We start from the raw sequence: 21969 nt of genomic DNA, 5'->3' as shown, positions 1-21969 counted from the left end.
TTTTTCTTTCTTTAACAATTTTTTGGGGGTTTTTTTTGGTTGGAAATCACTTAAAACATGTAGAAATGCAAAAAATATATATTTTTTTCAAAATGGCCAAAACGGATCACACTCTACTGAACCACGATTGAATAAACTAAACTAGATCGACGCGCATGTAGAAATGCCCCCCCCCCCAAAAAAAAAAAAAAAAAAAAAAAAATCGAAATTTTTTGGAAAAAAAAGTTGCAAAATTTTGTTTTTTTTGCTCTAAAAATCTTTTTTTGGGGGGGGGGGGTTGGAAATCACTTAAAACATGAAGAAATGCAAAAAAAAAATTCATATATTTTTTCAAAATGGCCGCCATAGCGGCCATATTGGACTTTGGACCAAGTCCAAAATCTAATGGCATGGTCCTTGGACCATACCTAATCCCCCCACCAAGTTTCGTCGAAATCCGTCGAGGAGTTTTTCCGTAATACTGTTCACAAACAAACAAACAAACAAACAAACAAACAGACAGGGGTGAAAACAGTAACCTCCGTCCAGCTTCGACGGCGGAGGTTAAATATTGTGACGTCCACGGGACTTGAACAGTCCCGCCAACGTAGAATGAGCCGAAACGATGGAGGCGATTTATTTGTTTATAACCCAAACATGGCGGTTCTAATCGCTCTACCGCAAATGGGACGAGGAAGGTGGCACGAGTCACTTTTCACTGAGTTGATGATGTTTATTTGTTTTTTTATAATTACCAGAAATAACAAGACTCGGCAAGAAGAGGGATCCGGGGCGATTCGACGGGATGGTGTGGGATCGGGCGTGGGGAAAAACACAGACAATTCCAATGAATATACAGTTCTCAATCCCTCTAAGGCGCCAAGCGCACGCACGCACGCACGCACACACGCACACACACGCACACACGCACACGCACACGCACACGCACACGCACACGCACACGCACACGCACACGCACACGCACACGCACACGCACACACACACGCACACGCACACACACACGCACACACACACACACACACACACACACACAAAACGCAGCTATCTCTGGTGGTCAGGCTGGACCGTGGTGTGGACGCAACTGTCCCTGGATCGGCGCCGGACGAGCCGGCCTTGCTCTCGCCGGGGGGGGGGGGCAGGAGAAACCGCGGTGCTGTCGACCTCCTGGTCCTGGCCCAAGTCCGCCCACAGCCGCCAGGGAACCAGCTCCCACGCCAAGCCACGAGCAGGAGAGGGAGGCAGGTCCGCCCGCTGCCCGACCCCGTACTCCGAGTCAGCAGAACCCCAGAGCCAACCGAGGCGAGGCACGAGGCTCGGCAAGGCTCCCAGACACGATCAAGAGCACAATCGACTCAGCATAGCAACCAGGACGCTCTCTGCCGCCACAGCTTCCACACCAAAAAAACACGATCGTTCTGGTTGTAATCTTCTTCTTCTTGCTTTTCGACCCCGAACAGAACCCTTTTATCCTTCGTCCTCGTCACTCCCAATCGAGCCGTTTATTGGCCCACCGCCATCGCCTTCCGCCAATCGTGATCACGGGGCGGAGCCATCCGCTGCACTGTCCTGTGACGTCACGGCCAGTCTTCAGAGAATACCAAAAGGGGTTTACGCAGACACACTTACCCTATCCCGTGTCCCTATCTAATTACGTGACATTTATCATTTCCCCCTTGAAGAAATGAACATTTACTAGACAACTTATCACCACTGAATCGCTACTTATTACATCGAGATCCTGGTAAACTCGAACAGCATGGCATACCTAATTAAACATCCTAATTACCCTTTGAATGCATACCCCCCCCCCCTCAAACGTAACAATATCATGCTATACAGTACTATATCGTTTTTGCCCCAATCTCTCAATGGTGAAGAATCACTTTGGAAATTAAATAGTTCTCGTATCCAGCTCCGGATTCGAATCTTCACCACAATCGAATCAATTCGTCGTTGCGACACACCAAACCTGTCCACCAAGTTTCATCCGAATCAATTCCACAACTATTTGAGATATCGTGCTCTATCATTTTTTGCCCGATCTCTCAAAAGATAAAGAATCACTTCAAAAATTCTAGAAGTAGGATCCGTTTCCAGATCTTCACCAAAATCGAATCAATTCTTCCTTGTCACACACTCAACTTGTCTACCATGTTTCATCAAAATCCGTCCACAACTTTTTGAGATATCGTGCTATATATCATTTTTGGACCAATCTCTCAATGGTGAAGAATCTCTTCAAAAATTCTCGTCGTCGGATCCGGATCTTCACCGAAATCGAATCAGTTTGTCTGTCACATACCGAACCTGTCCACAAAATTTCATACATATCAGTCCACAACTTTTTGAGATATCCTGCACACAAACAGACAGAAAGGGGTTAAAACATAACCTCCTTCATCTTTGGTGGCGGAGGAGATAATTTGATAAATCATGTACAAGTTCTCCAAAGAAACTATGCAAAATCTTCTTTTCATTTTTCTCACTTCAAAAGTACAGTTCAACAACACAAAGACAGAACAAATGTTATGTAGTACGAGGTCATGTTGATGAGCAATGAAAACAAACACCAACGCCCTGTGAGCCTTTCGATATGACAAATCTGTTCCCATAAAGTCTTTAGTGGAAAGGTTCGTGTGCATTTCAATGTCTGCAGAAACCACATCTTATGGATTTTTTAAATCACAGTACTCAACAAGACAGAACAAATATTTAAAGCAAATTAAACTTTAAGAGCCAAGAAATTATGCTGAAATTGAAAGCGTCATTTACGAGGCAGCAATTCCTGTGTCGGTGTTGCATTGCTGTCCGAGTAATCTTCCGAACTTAGAAACATTACAAAGCCTATTAAATGCATCGACTTTCACAAGCTATTGCAATAAGGAGTGCCATTTGCTGTTGTGGTCTATGATTAATGCATCGGCTTGATGTTAATGTTACAGCTCTTGACAATTCCACAAAAAAGAAATTTACCGATGCTTATTGGGAATAAAACATTTGAAAACGTGGTCGAAAAAAAAAAGCAACATTTGCAAATTATACATACATATATGATGAGGAATAATAACAATGTAACAACAAATCATTGATCTCATTATGCTGTAAAGCAATTACTATAAAATATACGACCTTGGACTTCAGCATGTGAAAAAGTGAAATGGGGATTGTAGACCAGCTCCAACGAATGCTTTTTTACAGCGCGGCGACATCGCGCTGTTATATTTATTATTCCATTTCATACAAAAATGGCAGTAGTGACCCAAAACAAATGATCATGATTAATTACCTGGAGGTAAAGAATTCACCATGCAGGATTGACAAAAGGCAAAAATTAAAAAAAAATTAAAATAATAATAATAATAATAATAACAATTGTCCGTGCTCTGAACCTTTTTGAATGCAATACGCTGAGCAAGGAAGCAGCACATACCATTTTTTTTAATGCTTTGGGATGATGTGGCCGATGTTTGAACCGACGATCTCCCCGACTCTTAGCATTAAACCACCGAGCCCAGTCTTGTATTACAGTTTGATTTATCATTTCAATTCCCCACTTCCACAAAATAGTAAAAATCTAAGTTGAAGTTGGCCATTCCAACTTAGTCGAATGTTCCCATGTACACCCAGAGAACAACCAGCACAAGTAAACTTATTTCGTCTCATGGTTGAGCAATACTTGAAACACAGAGTGTGCATGCAAATTGACAAAGTCGTTTTTGACTCCAGAAGGTTTTCATACAGAAATACCATGATAATCCTGTAACTGCCGGAGCTTGCAATACACTCTCCCAACAAGAGCAGCGCCACACAATATACATTTACATTTACATTGAGAATTGGCATCGTTCACCACTCCCAAACCCCCATGACTGAATTTTTTATGCCTAACCCCCCCCTGCCCCCCCAAGTACAACTGCAAATTTCAATTCTTTCCATCCAGTGGTGGTCAGAGTGCATACAAGTCAAACACACATGGCAAATTATGTACAGCACAGGTTTTCCCAGCCATTTTAATCATTATATCAATAAATTTAATAGATGAGCACACACACACACACACACACACACACACACACACACACACACACACACACACACACACACACACACACACACACACACACACACACACACACGTCATGGATTTCAACCAATCGCAGGCACAGGCAGCCTATTATGTTCCGATTTCGTTTTGGTCAATCGTGGTTTTTGAGCTGAGATGAGTCATCGTTTGTGTCCGGTGTGCATGATTCCCTCTCATTCCGAGACTTTTCTTGTTTTTCACTCACAATTGATTGCAGTAATCAGACCTGCATATGGAAACGAAGCTAAATTTAACAAGAGCTCAAGTGAGCGCAATATACGCCCGAACAAGAAGGTATATACAGAATTGTGCTAAGACATGGAAAACAGCATCCTGGTTGCCATGGTAACCACTTTAGATGACGAACGTATGTCGCGACACACCGTCTCCACAGTCTGTACCTATGTACCAAATATGAAACATGAAAGTTGAAAACTTTGGGAGTTCGAGTGCGCACAGGAACGGACGGACAGACAGACAGACAGAGACAGAGAGACAGACGGACGGACGGACAACCGGTATCACATAATACGCCCCGATATATTTATCGGGCGTATAATAAAAATGAATGGTTATCAAATAGGAAATGACATGCGGAGATCCTGTAATACGAGACGTACAAGATCAAGTGGACACACAACAGTTAATAACGGCGCCCGAACAAAAAACGATGGACAAAATTAATCGTGCCAAAAGGCAAAGAAAGGTTGTGACATTGTGTTAAGAAATCGAGTTGTTTGATACGTCGGCAAGAAGTGAAAGTGCAGCATCTGTGGGCCACCATAACCGGATCAACTGTTTGAAAATGCAACTCAAATATCCACACAAGAGTTCCTGCCAGCAAAGCGCAAAAGGCTCATTCCAGTCCCGTAATCATCATATTGAAAGGATGGAAAAAGTGCTTAATGTTTTGATCGAACACCAAACAGAAAAAAAACCAATGTCACCCGCAGGATGACCCGTATCTTGCCAAAAGGTGACCACGTGTGACTTCTTTAAGGTCACACTGAGGTGAACAGAGCTGCTATCCACCAGGAGCGACTCCTTGAGGAATATCTGCTTACGAGAGATTCCGATGAGAATCGTTCTACAGAGTAACCATGAAAAATATGCGTTTGCCTCATAACGTCACCAAATGACGTCATAATGTCTCAAGCTTGACATATCCAGAAAGCACTCATCGAGGTGTTCAATTTGAGGTACGACACGATATGGTTCCTAAAACTTGAAAATTTGACCTTGGGGTCAAATATGTTTGACCTCAGGTGCTAACCATGAAGGTCAAGGCCAATCGCCACCAAAAACAAATCAGCTGAGCGCCAGACCATATACTACATTCCCATAAAGTTTGAAGACGATTCGATTAAAATTACTCAAAAAATAAGGGTTTCGTCGACTCTCCTGATTTGCGACAAAGTGAACTTGATCTTTGACCTTGACCTTCAAAATTTTATACGCTGAAAGGGACTTCTAGAGGCCTCTGATATGCGAAGTTACAAAAATTTCCAATGATAACTGTGCTCTGCAGAATGATTTATACGTGATTACAGACAAAAAAAAAAGACAAAAAAAAAAAACATATGAAGGTCAAGGCCAATCGCCACCAAAAATTAATCAGCTGAGCGCCAGACCATGAACTATATTCCCGTGAAGTTTGAAGACGATCCGATCAAAATTACTCAAAAAAATAAGGGTTTCGTCGACTCCCCTGATTTGCGACAAAGTGACCTTGACCTTTGACCTTGACCTTCAACATTTTGTGCACTGAAAGGGACCTCAATAGGCCTCTGATATGTGAAGTTACAAAAATTTCCAATGATAACTGTGCTCTGCAGAATTTTTTATACGTGATTACAGACAAAAAAATAAATAAATAAAAACATACAAGCTGACGAACATATCTTGCAAAAACTTTGTTTTGACAAGATAAAAACCATTGCAGATTTACTAAAGTTTTCACGAGGCACAGAGGACCGAAGGCTCCAGTTCAACGATGGCTCATGGAACTAATCGAGGCGATGAGATTTATGCTGGAGCACATTTTTAACGCCAGAGACGGGTTATTATTTTGGAAGAGGACGTAATCTCATAACCTTCCTGTCCAAGCAAGGAAGATCTGCTCTGGATAAAGGTGCCTAAGGATCGTTTTACCCTTCTTCGATGTGGCAACGCAGCAGGCGCCTTCATCGTGCTCCCGATGATCCAAAAGCCATCGCAAGTTCGAGATCCACGTCTTTCTAACCTCCACCCTTCTCCCGAAAGCAGCATCATCGGCAATCAGAGCTCAGTCTTGTTTTCTATTTACGGCAGAGTAAATTATGAACGAGTACGCATTATGTTTACACTCACTCACCTCACTATTTTGGAATAAATTTAAAAGGTAAAAGTCTTGTGTTTGTTTATTTTATGCTGTATTTACTCATTTATATCAATGTTAACATGCTTTCTATGTATATATATATATATATATATATATATATATATATATATATATATATATATATATATATATGTATATATGTATATATGTATATATATATATATATATATATATATATATATATATATATATATATATATATATATATATATATATATATATATATATATATATATATATATATCTCGGTTTTTTGTTGTTTACATGTTTATTTCAATTACAATATGTTTATTTCTGGCTGCCATCAATCTTCCTCGAAATTTTCTCAAAGTCCAGGAACTGAACCTCCTTTTCCTGTTGGCCCTTAGTTTCCTCAATCACAGTTTTAACTATCGTGGTATTTTCCAAGAACCTAACCCCCACCATGGGGGGTTCACTGTATACATACAAGCAATATGACAATTAATCAATTGTGTTGAATAATGAGACACAGCGATAAACTGTCATTCTGGTGTTTCACAGAGACAGGGTGATTCATCAGTGTTTGCGCCATCCATCGAGTGGACGTGAAGCCCGGGTGTCCCGTCTGCCATCATTCTTATGCATGTATACAATGAACACACACAATCTCAGGAAGTTGTGGACGGATTTCAATGAAATTTGGTGGGCAGGTTGGGTATGTAATAAGGAAGAATTGATTCAATTTTGGTAAAGATCCGAATCCAAGAATTTTTAAAAGTAATTTTTCACCATTGAGCGATAAGGACTAAAATTAGCTCGATACAGTCAACCCCCGCTTCATCGCGGTTCACCTATCGCGCCCCCGGTTCATCGCGGGTTTTCCCTTGGAACGTAACTATTTTTTCTGCAGATTCCCCCGGTACATCGCGGTAATAATATATAAAATATAAATTATTTCTGAAATAAATTATAACGCGTGGTGCTCGACCAGTCACACAACGCACGAGACAAAGTTTCGCTTGTGAACTTCGAATATTTTCCACGTTTCTTCTCCAAGCCACACGATGCCGCCCAAACGCCCTGCACCTTCTAAAGCTTCTGGCAAGGAACCGAAGCGCCAGAGGAAGGTCCTGGGACGCTCCAGGAGAAGGTTAAGGTAAAGGTGCTCGATATATGCTTCGGGGAGGAAAAAGGTTTGCTGCCGTTGGACGAGCACTGCTCAAACCCAGCAAATCAAAACCGACCAGACCAGACTAGTCGATCTCCAGCACCTCAAACCCAATCACTGCCAAACCGCCAGACCAGACTAGTCGATCTCCCGCACCTCAAACCCAATCACTCCCAATCCGACCAGACCAGGCCAGTCGATTTTTTGGGGGAGGCGTCCATTCATCGCGGATTTTCACTTAGCGCGGGGAGGTTTAGAACGTAACCCCTGCAAGAAACGGGGGATTACTGTGTATATATATATATATATATATATATATATATATATATATATATATATAATAATCTTCTTCTTCTTTCGGCTGCTCCCATTAGGGGTCGCCACAGCAGATCATCCATATGATCCGCATAGTGATTTGGCACATGTTTTACACCGGATGCCCTTCCTGACGCAACCCTGGTCGCCTCTTGCGACACAGGGATCTGGTACACCTATTTTAACTGGGGTATACACCGGCCCAGTACACTGGTACTCATTTCGCCGACCTCGGAAGGATGACAGGCTGAGTCAACCCTCTGGTGTATTAATTCAGTGGCCCAACGGGGCTTGAACTCAGGACCTTTTGGATCCCAAGCCGCTGCCCTAACGACTGCGCCAACATCAGGCTTCTATATATATATATATATATATATATATATATATATATATATATATATATATATATATATATATATATATATATATATATATATATATATATATATATAGCACGATATCTCAAAAAGTTATGGACGGATTTGGATGAAACTTTGTGGATGGATGAGTGTGTTTGGTGACCAGAACAAGTGGATTAAATTTTAGTTCAGGTCCAAATCCAGATACCGTGGTGCCTCCAGAATCCGAACGCCCCATTGTTGGAACAAATTGGAATCCGAACAATTTTTTCAAGAAAATTTTGCCCTAAAAGCCTTACACATTTTCAAAAACCGAACACAACGTGGAGTTCATGTTTGTTCACGTGCGTCTCCCCCGCCCTGTTCCACCCGCATATTCGCGGTTTGTTCATTCAGTTCGGCGGTGGAAGTCCTCATGAAAGCATCTCTCGTGCGTCAATCGCAACTTTACCTCGTGTTTTCACCTTGATTTGTGCTGTTTTTTTTTTTTCGCTTGTCACTCTTGTGCATTCACCATGGCACCCAAGAAAAGCAGTGAAGCAAACAGGAGTAAGAGGAAGTCCGTGAGAACGACAATTGAGTTGAAGAAAGAACTTATCGCTAAGCATGAGAGTGGTACGCGTGTGTCTGATCTCGCTGCCATGTTCGAGCTGCCGAAATCGACCGTGTGTAGGATTCTGAAAAATAAAGAAGCGAGAAAAGCGCGAAAACCCGTCGTGAAGCGAACTCATTCAATGAATCCTCTGACAAACTCAACGTTTTTTTCGCGAGCATGGTAGTGACGTCATGCTGCGTCACCCAATCGCTTCACCTCTTGATTCTCTCCCGTGGAACCGTGCGGTGAAAATGGCACGTTTGTGTCTCCAGAGTGTACTGGGATATAAAACACCATTCGGTGCTTCATGGTTAATTACATACCTCCACCAGGCTGAACAGTTTACATTTTGGATCCCAATGGCCACTGATAGGCCGGAGCTGCATCCAGAACTGATGGAAGAAGCGACGACGCTCTGCTCATCCCCCAGGCTTGGAAGAAGATTCATGACCCAGAAAAGGTCATTTACTCATCTTATTTTACCTTAAACATGGGTAATTTCAGTTGAAAGTGTCTTGAAAGTGGGTTTTGTTGGGGTCCAGGAAGGGATTAATTCACTTTCCATTATTTCTTATTGGGAAAATAGTTTTGGAATCCGAACTTTTTGCAATCCGAACAGCCTCCTGGAACGAATTAAATTCGGATTCTGGGGGCACCACTGTATAGTCTATCAGTGGGTTACAAAACGTAAAAGAATCAGCCTGGCGGAGAGAGGCATGTGCTCTACCGAGTGTCCTTCTAGTTAATGCATGGAATGTGGGATCTCCTTGAAAACGTAGTAGGAGCAGTAACAGTTGACAGGTTTAAACTGGAATCGGACAGGTACTGAGAATTGGGGTCAGCGGAGTACGTGGGCAAGAGCAGGCTTGGTACGTAGCTTCAGTATGGATGGGTGATTGTAGTGACGAGCAGATACCCTCCACACGGATGAAATGTTTCCTGCCACCCGTCTTGCATTCTGACGAATGGAATTCAATCCTCTCGTTGTGCTCCTTTTGCCTTGTTATGCAATTGATGGAGTTGCAATTTAATATATTTTTTCAAAACAGATTTTCTCGTCTTTTTGGGGGGTTTTTTTGTCCCAGGAATTCCAGCCAATTTTTATCTCAGTAGCTCCGCCCACAATAATAAAAAATACCTCTGCCCACAATAATAAAATATACCATCAGAGATGGGGAATCCCCCGCCATTGAATGAAAAAGGTCATACATATTCCAGATAATGAGGGAGGTGAATTGTAAACAAGACACCATTTGGTCATCATCTCGAAAAAGTTCCGCAGGGGTGAGGAACGTAGTAACTAAAAATAATTGAAATCAGATAAGCGGTTTTTTCATTTATTACAAAAAACATTTTTTTCAAGATGGCCGCCCCAGTCGGCCATCTTGGATCCGGCCACGCTCAAAATCAATAGGGTTCTTCCTTTTCAGGTGGTACATGTGTGACCCAAACTTCAAATAGATATGGTGAACAGTTTATGAGTTATCGCACTCACAGCTCATATGGAATAGGCAAAGCCTAGAAGCGAACGTAGAATTCTTCTTACATTACATAAAACTTGTTCACAACTGTATACTTGCCAACTATACCGTGGTACGTGTAAGCGCCGCACAGCTGATGATTTTGACGCAATTTCCGGTTACTTCGGCCTGGATTCGGGATCAGTGATCAAATAATGTAAATCACGATTAAAAAATATTTTTGATGATGCGGGAGATATCTTTATTAAAATTAACTTTGGGAAACAAATAATTGAATAAATAAATAAATAAACAATCACTTCTGGTCAAGAATAAAAGAAAATATAAGTTCCGGAAAGAGTTTCAAAATCACTCCCGGTAATGTTAAATACAAAATTCCTGTCACTTCCTGTCATGAAAAAAAAAAATCACTTTCGGAAGAATAAAATTAACTTTGGGAAAAAAATTATTGAATAAATAAATAAACACTTCCGGTCATGATCTCCCGGCATGCATCATTCCCCATGACAAAAACCGGAAACAAACAAAAAAAAAAAAACAGAAACAAAAAAAAACTGAAGCAAAATGGTCATAGCCAACGACACGGATTCACAATTGCCAGGGTATAGTGTTGTTTTTGTTGTTTCCTATTCTCTCATGCGTACGCGTTAAGTAATATTCACAAGATAGAAATAAAACCCAATCGTGTTTATACACCGCACAGCGTTTAACAACAACCGGAAGCAAAAGGTCATAGCTAATGACACGGATTCACAATTGCCAGGGTATAGTGTTGGTTTTGTTGTTTCCTATTCTCTCAAGTGTATGCGTTAAGTAATATTCACAAGATAGAAATAAAACCCAATCATGTTTATACATCGCACAGCATTTAAAAACAACAGGAAGCAAAAGGTCATAGCTAACGACACGGATTCCAAATCGCCAGGGGTATTGTGTTGTTGTTGTTGTTGTTGTCGTTGTCGTTGTTTCCTATTCTCTCATGTGTATGCGTCAAGTAATATTCACAAGATAGAAATAAAACCCAATCGTGTTTATACATCACACAGCATTTAAAAACAACAGGAAGCAAAAGGTCATAGCTAACGACACAGATTCCAAAAAGCCAGGGGTATTGTGTTGTTGTTGTTGTTTCCTATTCTCTCACATGCACGCATTCAGTATTAAGCTCACTTCGTTCGCGATAAATGTTGACGCATCACCAGCCAGCCGGACAGACGGACGGACGACACGGGTGACAACAATATCCCCCTTCCGCCATGTGGCAGGGGATAAAAATGGATCCGCCCACAATAATAAAAAATAGCTCCGCCCACAATAATAAAACAAAAAGCTCTGCCCACAATAATAAAACAAAAAGCTCCGCCCACAAGAATAAAAAAAATAGCTCCGCCCACAAGAATAAAAAAATAGCTCCGCCCACAATAACAAAAAAATAGCTCCGCCCACAATAACAAAAAAATAGCTCCGCCCACAATAACAAAAAAATAGCTCCGCCCACAATAACAAAAAATAGCTCCGCCCACAATAACAAAAAATAGCTCCGCCCACAATAACAAAAAATAGCTCCGCCCACAATAACAAAAAATAGCTCCGCCCACAATAACAAAAAATAGCTCCGCCCACAATAACAAAAAATAGCTCCGCCCACAATAACAAAAAATAGCTCCGCCCACAATAACAAAAAATAGCTCCGCCCACAATAACAAAAAATAGCTCCGCCCACAATAACAAAAAATAGCTCCGCCCACAATAACAAAAAATAGCTCCGCCCACAATAACAAAAAATAGCTCCGCCCACAATAACAAAAAATAGCTCCGCCCACAATAACAAAAAATAGCTCCGCCCACAATAACAAAAAATAGCTCCGCCCACAATAATAAAAAATAGCTCCGCCCACAATAATAAAAAATAGCTCCGCCCTCCGTGAGTCGGTGTTTATTCATCGCTTACTCTCCAACCCCCTTCACGGACCAAAAGACAAAAACAATTAAATTAACAAACACCCCTTGATGTCGCTGTGCACAAATATCAAACAGATCGAATTAATATGATGTTAATAGACAGAAGACAAAGGGGCACAAAAGAATATCCTCCTGTGAGGTGTCAATGTTTTTGTGTAACGTTGGGAATTTAAAAGCAAGCACGTTGGGTGGGGACACTCCGAGACAAAAAAAAACCAATATCACTTCGGTTGTGGACACGATACACAAGCGGACATCTGAAAGAAGCAACAGCGCGATTAAAATTTCAAAATTCCCGCCAAGAATGCAAAAACGGAACGATCACCGCTCGAACAACGAAACAATTACACAATTTAAAGGAGAAAACCAAGGTAAGTCTCAAACCTCTATTTTCTCCACACTGCTCCATCATTTTCACCCCGTGTTCCGCGTTCCAGCGGAGTCTCGACCCGACATTGGACGGTCAGTTACGCCACGATTATAATAAATAAATAAATAAATTAAAGCTTTTATCATCATCTACATTTTATTTTAATTACATTTTAATATCTACAAGCATATAAATGTGTACTAGGCGCCGAATTTTATTCGTTATTACAAAAAATAAACAGCCAAATGAAAAACAGCACAGAGTTAATGCCGCTAACTACACCGCTGCGGTTTACACATAGTGAATAAAAAGATTCTGACGGTTATTAATGTTATTACATGAGGGAGATCGATGGTAAATTGTGATTGAGAAAAAGAAGAAGTCGAAGTTTCCTCATGACGTTTTGCTTCGTGTTTGTTGCGAGAAGGACGAGCAGAATCTGAGGAGAAAACGGGGCTCTCGCTCCCGCCATTTCCCGAGACTCGTGCGGACGAGTCAAACCGTGTGGACGATCCACTGCCCAAGAACACAAGGCCGTGGGGGCCATTTCTCTCTTTTTCCCCTTTAATTACACGTCTCATGATGATGCCGACGGCGGATCATCGAGGGGACCCCGGATCGAACGGCGACTTCTCATTTTAATTGCCTTTTCCTCTGCACTCGTAAATCACCGCCATGTTCATTCATTTATCTTCGTCATGAGCTCCATCCTTCTTCATTTGCGATCACCGATACACCCGGACGTCCACGGGCGCTCTTCAGTAATCATGGCGTTCATTGAAGGTTCATGGCGTTCATGTATCGGGAATTCCTCGTCCCGAGTCCTGAGCAAACGCTCGAATATCTCGTGGATCGATCATGGCGGTCATGTCCACCCATTCAATCTGTCTTTGCGCCGTCTACTTATTACGTACGGCCAGTGAGATGGGTGTGATGTCCATAAACAAATTATATCTATCTATAATCCCAGCAATGTGTGTGTGTGTGTGTGTGTGTGTGTGTGTGTGTGTGTGTGTGTGTGTGTGTGTGTGTGTGTGTGTGTGTGTGTGTGTGTGTGTGTGTGTGTGTGTGTGTGTGTGTGTGTGTGTGTGTGTGTGTGTGTGTGTGTGTGTGTGTGTGACCGCTGTTTCTCGACAACCACTGGTCTGATCTAATTGAAACTTGCCAGGTATATTGCTGGGGACCTGAGGATGTGCCTTTTCAAGGTTTGATATTAATCGGACAAGTGGTTCCCAAGTTGTGGCCATTTATTTACCAAACCAATGACAGGACACGTTGCTGCGAAGGCGTGGCCGTTTGGGAAGAGATCTTCAGCCGCGTTCCCCATTACGGGTTACAATATTACGGGTTACAACGTACGGGCTTCCGGATAGTGATGACTTACTGTATTCAAATAATTTCTCGATTTCTTATGCGCATTTATAGATAAACACAATGCCCCAATCCAGTCGTTTACGAGAGCGAAGGAACGGCCTGTGTGGTTGTTTGAAGGTTTTTTTATTTTTTTTTGCATGTACGGGCACTCACTTGTGTTCCAAATTATGAGTATCGAATCACGTAATCCTCAGTCTCCCCCTCTCAACTCTGTCCAATCATTGCCCGCTACCCCCCTCCGAGCAACATGGCCGAGGCCTAAGAGGGACGCACACTCTCCTCCCAGCTGTCTCGCCTGGGTTTAAATGCTGAGCCACTTACAAACTCTCATCCCTGTGTTTCACAGGTAGGGTGATTCATCAATCTGTGTTTCGGAATGCCATCTCTCGCATGGAGGTTAAAATGGACGTCCCGTCTGCTCGCATTATGAGGTGAGGGACGTTACAGATACCATGGTGTCCTTCACGAAGATGAGGCGAGCTATCGCCGGCAACCTGAACAAATTGCAAATTCCTGACCGAACTACTGCTGTGAAGATAATAGCAAACCCGTCAAGTGTAACTGTAACCTTTGGCAAAAACAGAGCATCGGAAGCACCGACGCTCTATAACAGAATGGGGTACATTGGAATATCATGTGTGACAACCATCAGGCTGTGTGGAGTCAACAAGACAGCAATGTGTGTCCGGCAGTGATCATTCCACCACACAAGGAGATGATTCCACCACACAAGGAGATGATTCCACCACACAAGGAGATCATTCCACCACACAAGGAGACCATTCGACACATCCAGGAGATCATTCCACCCATCAAGGAGACCATTCCACACATCCAGGAGATCATTTCACCCATCAAGGAAATCATTCCACCACACAAGGAGATGATTCCACCACACAAGGAGATGATTCCACCACACAAGGAGATGATTCCACCACACAAGGAGATGATTCCACCCATCAAGGAGATGATTCCACCCATCAAGGAGATCATTCTACCCATCAAGGAGATAAATCCACCCAAAGAGATCAATACACATCAAAGTGATCATTCCACCCATCTGAGAGATCATTCCACCCATCTAGATCATTCCACCCATCTAGATCATTCCACACATCGAGGAGATCATTCCACACTTGAAGGAGATCATTCCACCCTTTAAGGAGATCATTTCACCCATCAAGGAAATCATTCCACCCATCAAAGAGATCAATACACCCATCAAGGAGATCATTCCACCCATCTTGGAGATCATTCCACCCATCTAGGAGATCATTCTACCCATCGAGGAGATCATTCCACCCATCTAGGAGATCATTCCACCCATCTAGGAGATCATTCCACCCATCTAGGAGATCATTCCACCCATCTAGGAGATCATTCTACCCATCGAGGAGATCATTCCACCCATCTAGGAGATCATTCCACCCATCTGGGAGATCATTCCACCCATCTAGGAGATCATTCCACCCATCTAGATCATTCCACCCATCTAGATCATTCCACACATCGAGATCATTCCACACTTGAAGGAGATCATTCCACCCTTATAGGAGATGATTTCACCCATCAAGGAAATCATTCCACCCATCAAAGAGATCAATACACCCATCAAGGAGATCATTCCACCCATCTTGGAGATCATTCCACCCATCTAGGAGATCATTCTACCCATCGAGGAGATCATTCCACCCATCTAGGAGATCATTCCACCCATCTAGGAGATCATTCCACCCATCTAGGAGATCATTCCACCCATCTAGGAGATCATTCCACCCATCTAGGAGATCATTCCACCCATCTAGGAGATCATTCCACCCATCTAGGAGATCATTCCACCCATCTAGGAGATCATTCTACCCATCGAGGAGATCATTCCACCCATCGAGGAGATCATTCCACCCATCTAGGAGATCATTCCACCCTTTAAGGAGATCATTCCACCCTTTAAGGAGATTTCACCCATCAAGGAAATCATTACACCCGTCAAAGAGATCAATACACCCATCAAAGTGTTCATTCCACCCATCTAGGAGATCATTCCACCCATCTGGGAGATCATTCCACCCATCGAGGAAATCATTCCACCCATCTAGGAGATCATTTCACCTATCAAGGAGATCATTCCACCAATCAAAGTGATCATTCCACCCATCTAGGAGATCATTCCACCCATCTAGGAGATCATTCCACCCATCAAAGTGATCATTCCACCCATCTAGGAGATCAATCCACCCATGTAGAAGATCATGCCACCCATCTGGGAGATCATTCCACCCATGTAGAAGATCATTCCACCCATCTGGGAGATCATTCCACCCATCTTGGAGATCATTTCACCTATCAAGGAGATCATTTCACCGATCAAGAAGGTCATTCCACCCATCAAAGTGATCATACAACCCATCTAGGAGATCATTCCACCCATCAAAGTGATCATACAACCCATCTAGGAGATCATTCCACCCATCTAGGAGATCATTCCACCCATCAAAGTGATCATTCCACCCATCAAAGTGATCATTCCACCCATCAAGGAGATCATTCCACCCATCAAGGAGATCATTCCACCCATCAAAGTGATCATTCCACCCATCGAGGAGATCATTCCACCCATCTGGGAGATCAATCCACCCATCAAAGTGATCATTCCACCCATCCAGGAGATCATTCCACACATCTTGGAGACCATTCCACCCATCAAGGAGATAAATCCACCCATCAAAGAGATCATTCCACCCATCTCAGAGATCATTCCACCCATCTAGATCATTCCACCCATCGAGGAGATCATTCCACCCTTTAAGGAGATCATTCCACCCATCTAGGAGATCATTCCACCCTTTAAGGAGATCATTCCACTCTTAAAGGAGATCATTTCACCCATCAAGGAAATCATTCCACCCATCAAAGAGATCAATACACCCATCAAAGTGTTCATCCACCCATCTAGGAGATCATTCCACCCATCCAGGCGATCATTCCACCCATCTAGGAGATCATTCCACCCATCAAGGAGATCATTCCACCCATCCAGGAGATCATTCCACCCTTTAAGGAGATCATTCCACCCGTTGAGGAGATCAATTCACCCATCAAGGAAATCATTCCACCCATCAAAGATATCAATACACCCATCAAAGTGTTGATTCCACCCATCGAGGAGATAATTTCACCCATCAAGGAGATCATTCCACCCGTTAAGGAGATCATTCCATCCATCAAGGAGATCATTTCACACACAAGGAGATCATTTCATACATCAGATCATTCCACCCATCAAGGAGATCAATCCACACATCAAGGAGATAAATCCACCCATCAAAGTGATCAATCCACACATCCAGGGGACCATTCCACCCATCTACTAGACCATTCCACCCATCAACGAGATCATTCTACCAATCAAGGAGATCATTCCATCCATCAACAAGATCAATCCACCCATCAACGAGATAAATCCACCCAACAACGAGATCAATCCACCCATCAAAGAGATCAATCCACACATCAAAGAGATCAATCCACACATCAAAGAGATCATTCCACCCATCAAGGAGATAAATCCACCCATCAAAGAGATCAATACACATCAAAGTGATCATTCCACCCATCTCAGAGATCACTCCACCCATCCAGATCATTCCACCCATCGAGGAGATCATTCCACCCTTTTAGGAGATCATTCCACCCATCGAGGAGATCATTCCACCCTTTCAGGAGATCATTCCACCCTTTAAGAAGATCATTTCACCCATCAAGGAAATCATTCCACCCGTCAAAGAGATCAATACACCCATCAAAGTGTTCATTCCACCCATCGAGGAGATCATTCCACCCATCGAGGAGATCATTCCACCCATCTAGGAGATCATTCCACCCATCAAGGAGATCATTCCACCCATCAAGGAGATCATTCCACCCATCTAGGAGATCATTCCACCCTTTTAGGAGATAATTACTCCCTTTAAGGAGATCATTTCACCCATCAAAGAAATCATTCCACCCATCAAAGAGATCAATACACCCATCAAAGAGATCAATACACTCATCAAAGTGTTCATTCCACCCATCTAGGAGATCATTCCACCCATCCAGGAGATCATTTCACCCATCAAGGAGATCATTCCACCCATCAAAGAGATCAATACACTCATCAAAGTGTTCATTCCACCCATCTAGGAGATCATTCCACCCATCCAGGAGATCATTTCACCCATCAAGGAGATCATTCCACCCATCAAGGAGATCATTCCACCCATCAAGGAGATCATTCCACCCATCAAGGAGATCATTCCATCCATCAAAGACACCATTCAACACATCCAGATCATTCCACACATCTAGGAGACCATTCCACCAATCAAGGAGATCATTTCATACATCAGATCATTCCACCCCTCAAGGAGATCATTCCACCCTTGAAGGAGATCACTCCACACATCTCAGAGATCATTCGACCCATCAAGGAGATCATTCCACCAATCAAGGAGACCATTCCACACATCCAGGAGATCATTCCACCCATCAAAGACACCATTCCACACATCCAGGAGATCATTCCACACATCTCGGAGACCATTCCACCCATCAAGGAGATCAATCCACCCATCAAGGAGATCGCTCCACCCATCAAGGAGATCACTCCACCCATCAAGGAGATCACTCCACCCATCAAGGAGATCAATCCACCCATCAAGGAGATCAATCCACCCATCAAGGAGATCACTCCACCCATCCAGGAGATCATTACACACATCGAGGAGTCCATTCCACCCATCAAGGAGAACATTTCACACACAAGGAGATCATTCCATACATCATACCATTCCACCCTTTAAGGAGATCATTTCACCCATCAAAGAGATCACTCCACCCATCAAGGAGATCACTCCACCCATCAAGGAGATCACTCCACCCATCAAGGAGATCACTCCACCCATCAAGGAGATCACTCCACCCATCAAGGAGATCACTCCACCCATCAAGGAGATCATTCCACCAATCAAGGAGACCATTCCACAAATCCAGGAGATCATTCCACCCATCAAGGACACCATTCCACACATCCAGGAGATCATTCCACACATCGAGGAGACAATTCCACCTATCAAGGAGATCATTCCACCAATCAAGGAGATCATTTTGCACACAAGGAGATCATTTGATACATCAGATCATTCCACTCATCAAGGAGATCATTCCACCCTTAAAAGAGATCATTTCACCCATCAAGTAGACCATTCCACACATCCCGGAGATCATTCTACACATCGAGGATACCATTCCACCCATCAAGGAGATCATTCCACCAATCAAGGAGATCACTTCATACATCAGACCATTCCACCCTTTAAGGAGATCATTTCACCCATCAAAGAGATAAATCCACCCATCAAGGAGATCACTCCAGCCATCAAGGAGACCATTCCACACATCCAGGAGATCATTCCACACATCTAGGAGACCATTCCACCCATCAAGGAGATCATTCCATCAATCAAGGAGATCATTTCACACACAAGGAGATCATTTCATACATCAGATCATTCCACCCATCAAGGAGATCATTCCACACTTTTAGGAGATCATTCCACCCATCAAGGAGATCATTCCATCAATCAAGATCATTTCACACACAAGGAGATCATTCCACCCATCAAGGAGATCATTCCACCCATCAAGATCATTTCACACACAAGGAGATCATTTCATACATCAGATCATTCCACCCTTTCAGGAGATCAATCCACCCATCAAGGAGGTCAACGTTTTTGTGAAAATGAATACCATATCAGCTACAACTTACAATTATTACAGGTGTCACGTGTGCTCCTGTCATGGCCAAGAATATTGACACCCTTGCACTTTTTTCAAACAATGTACCATTTCTTAAAATGAAAAAATTATTTCGGTATCCACATCTGTATTTCTTTGGTTTGCAGTGGAACAAAACAAAAAAAGCTGAAAAAATTACATCTGAGCTTATTCCACACAGAAATCCTAAAATGGGGTGGATAATATTATTGGCACCTTTTAGAAATCGTTTGAAATGATTAGATTTCAAACAGGTGATTCTCCTTTACTTTGGAATTGAACTCACCTGTGGTGAGCTGCAAGTACCTGCAACATAAAAAAATCACTCATTCAACCAGTTTGACTGAAGAAAAGGAGTCATTCTGCTGTTTTGTGTCACTGTGTGTACCGCAATGAGTACGGAGAAAGGAAAGTAAACAAGAGAATTGTCTGAGGAGGTCACACACAAGATTGCAGCCAAGCATGGACAATCTCAAGGCCACCGGTCCATCTCCAGAGACCTTGATGTTCCTGTGTCCACCGTACACAATGTTATCGGGAAGTTTAGGTCCCATGGCACTGTTGCCAACCTCCGTGGACGTGGCCGCAAGAGAAAACTTAATCGAAGATTGCAGCGAAGGATTGCTCGAATGGTGGAGAAAACACCTCAATCAACTGCCAAACAGATTCAAGCTGACCTTCAGACACAAGGTAAGACATTTTCAACTCGCACCATCCATCGCTAACTCAATGAAAATGGGTTCTATGGAAGGAGACCCAGGAGGACCCCGCTGCTGAGAGAGAGAGAGACATAAGAAAGCCTGAACGGAGTTTGTTAAAACAAACCTGAACAAGCCAAAATCGTTCTGGGAGAATGTCCTGTGGACAGATGAGACCAAATTAGAGCTTTTTGGTGAAGCACATCATCTCTGTGTTGACAGAAAGCAAAATGAAGCCTTCAAAGAAAAGAACACCTTCCCTACAGTCAAACATGGAGGAGGTTCAATGATGTTTTGGGATTGCTGTTCTGCCTCTGGCACTGGGTGCCTTGAATGTTTGCATGGCATCACAAAATCAGGAGATTACCAAGGCATTTTGGAGCGCAATGTACAACCCAGTTTCAGAAAGCTGGGTCTCCGTCGAAGGTCATGGGTCTTACAGCAGGACAATTACCCAAAACACACTTCAAAAGCACCCAGGAATGGTTCAGGACAAAACGCTGGGCTGTTCTGAAGTGGCCAGTAATGAGTCCAGATCTAAATCCCGTTGAACACCTGTGGGGAGATCTGAAAACAGCAGTTGGGAGAAGGTACTCTTCAAATCTGGGAGAACTTGAGCAGTGTGCACAAGAAGAGTGGGACAAACTGCTAAGAGGTCTTAATATCTCACTTTCAATGCCTACTTCTCTCTTTTTTGTAACTAACAATGATATCTGGTCGCAATGCTTTGTTTTTGGGGTTCACGCTCGATGGGATCATGAGGTCGTACGTGAGCGGTACTTCCATGTCTTCAGGGATTGTTTTTGGTTAATGTTCCCACAAATTTTCTAGAACTGGGATATCAACGTTTTTGCAGATGTGCCAGTGGTTAACGTAACAAACCCTGTTGTGTCGTTGTGTGTACAGCTATTCTGACACGAGATTTTTTTATTTATTTGTGTTCAGTCATTAAGCATGACATATCACTCTCTTTGCTTATGCCACCGACACCCCTCACCTATCTCTTTTTTTTTCCTCCCCCACTCTCTCTGTCTGTCCCCTCCTCACAAAATGCAGCACTCTCCTCCCACACCTCTGTAGTTCTCTCTCTCGTACCCCTCCCTCCCGCAGTGTATAGCAACATTTCACGAGGCGTTGCTCTCCCCAACTCCATCCCTCTTTCTCGCTCTTCTCCCCTTTCTAGCACTCCCTTCTTCACCCACTCTTCACTTCCCCTCCCTCCTCTCTCCACCCTCCCTTCCCTCCATCCTCTCTGCCTCCCCTTCCCCTCTCTTTCCCTTTCTCTTTCTCCACCCCCTCTCCCCCTCACACCACCATCAGCAAAGCGACGGGTTGTATTTGCCAATATTAAATATTAAATCTCAGGTACCAATAATTTTGTCAATGTCATTTCTTGATATTTTCT

General features: G+C 43.0%; 1 protein-coding gene across 4 annotated transcripts in view; it reads right to left on the bottom strand.

The window, feature by feature from the left end:
- Positions 1-12819, bottom strand: part of CTC1 (CST telomere replication complex component 1) — a 414875-nt gene extending 402056 nt beyond the window's left edge. For 3 of the 4 annotated variants that reach the window (XM_085875488.1, XM_085875489.1, XM_085875491.1), the window contains exon 1: positions 12690-12819. In XM_085875488.1, coding sequence (XP_085731614.1) covers positions 12690-12717 — 28 coding nt within the window. In that variant the 5' untranslated portion in view covers positions 12718-12819. The remainder of the gene's footprint in view (positions 1-12689) is intronic. The other variant, XM_085875490.1, reaches the window with a different exon arrangement.
- Between the last annotated feature and the right edge of the window lie 9150 nt (positions 12820-21969).

This window comes from Eptatretus burgeri, chromosome 3 (assembly GCF_056783735.1).
Source record: "Eptatretus burgeri isolate ZD-2024b chromosome 3, Ebu_testis_v1, whole genome shotgun sequence".
Taxonomy (NCBI): domain Eukaryota; kingdom Metazoa; phylum Chordata; class Myxini; order Myxiniformes; family Myxinidae; genus Eptatretus; species Eptatretus burgeri.
Note: the sequence above shows the minus strand (reverse complement) of the source record. Positions and strands in the feature narration are given on the sequence as shown.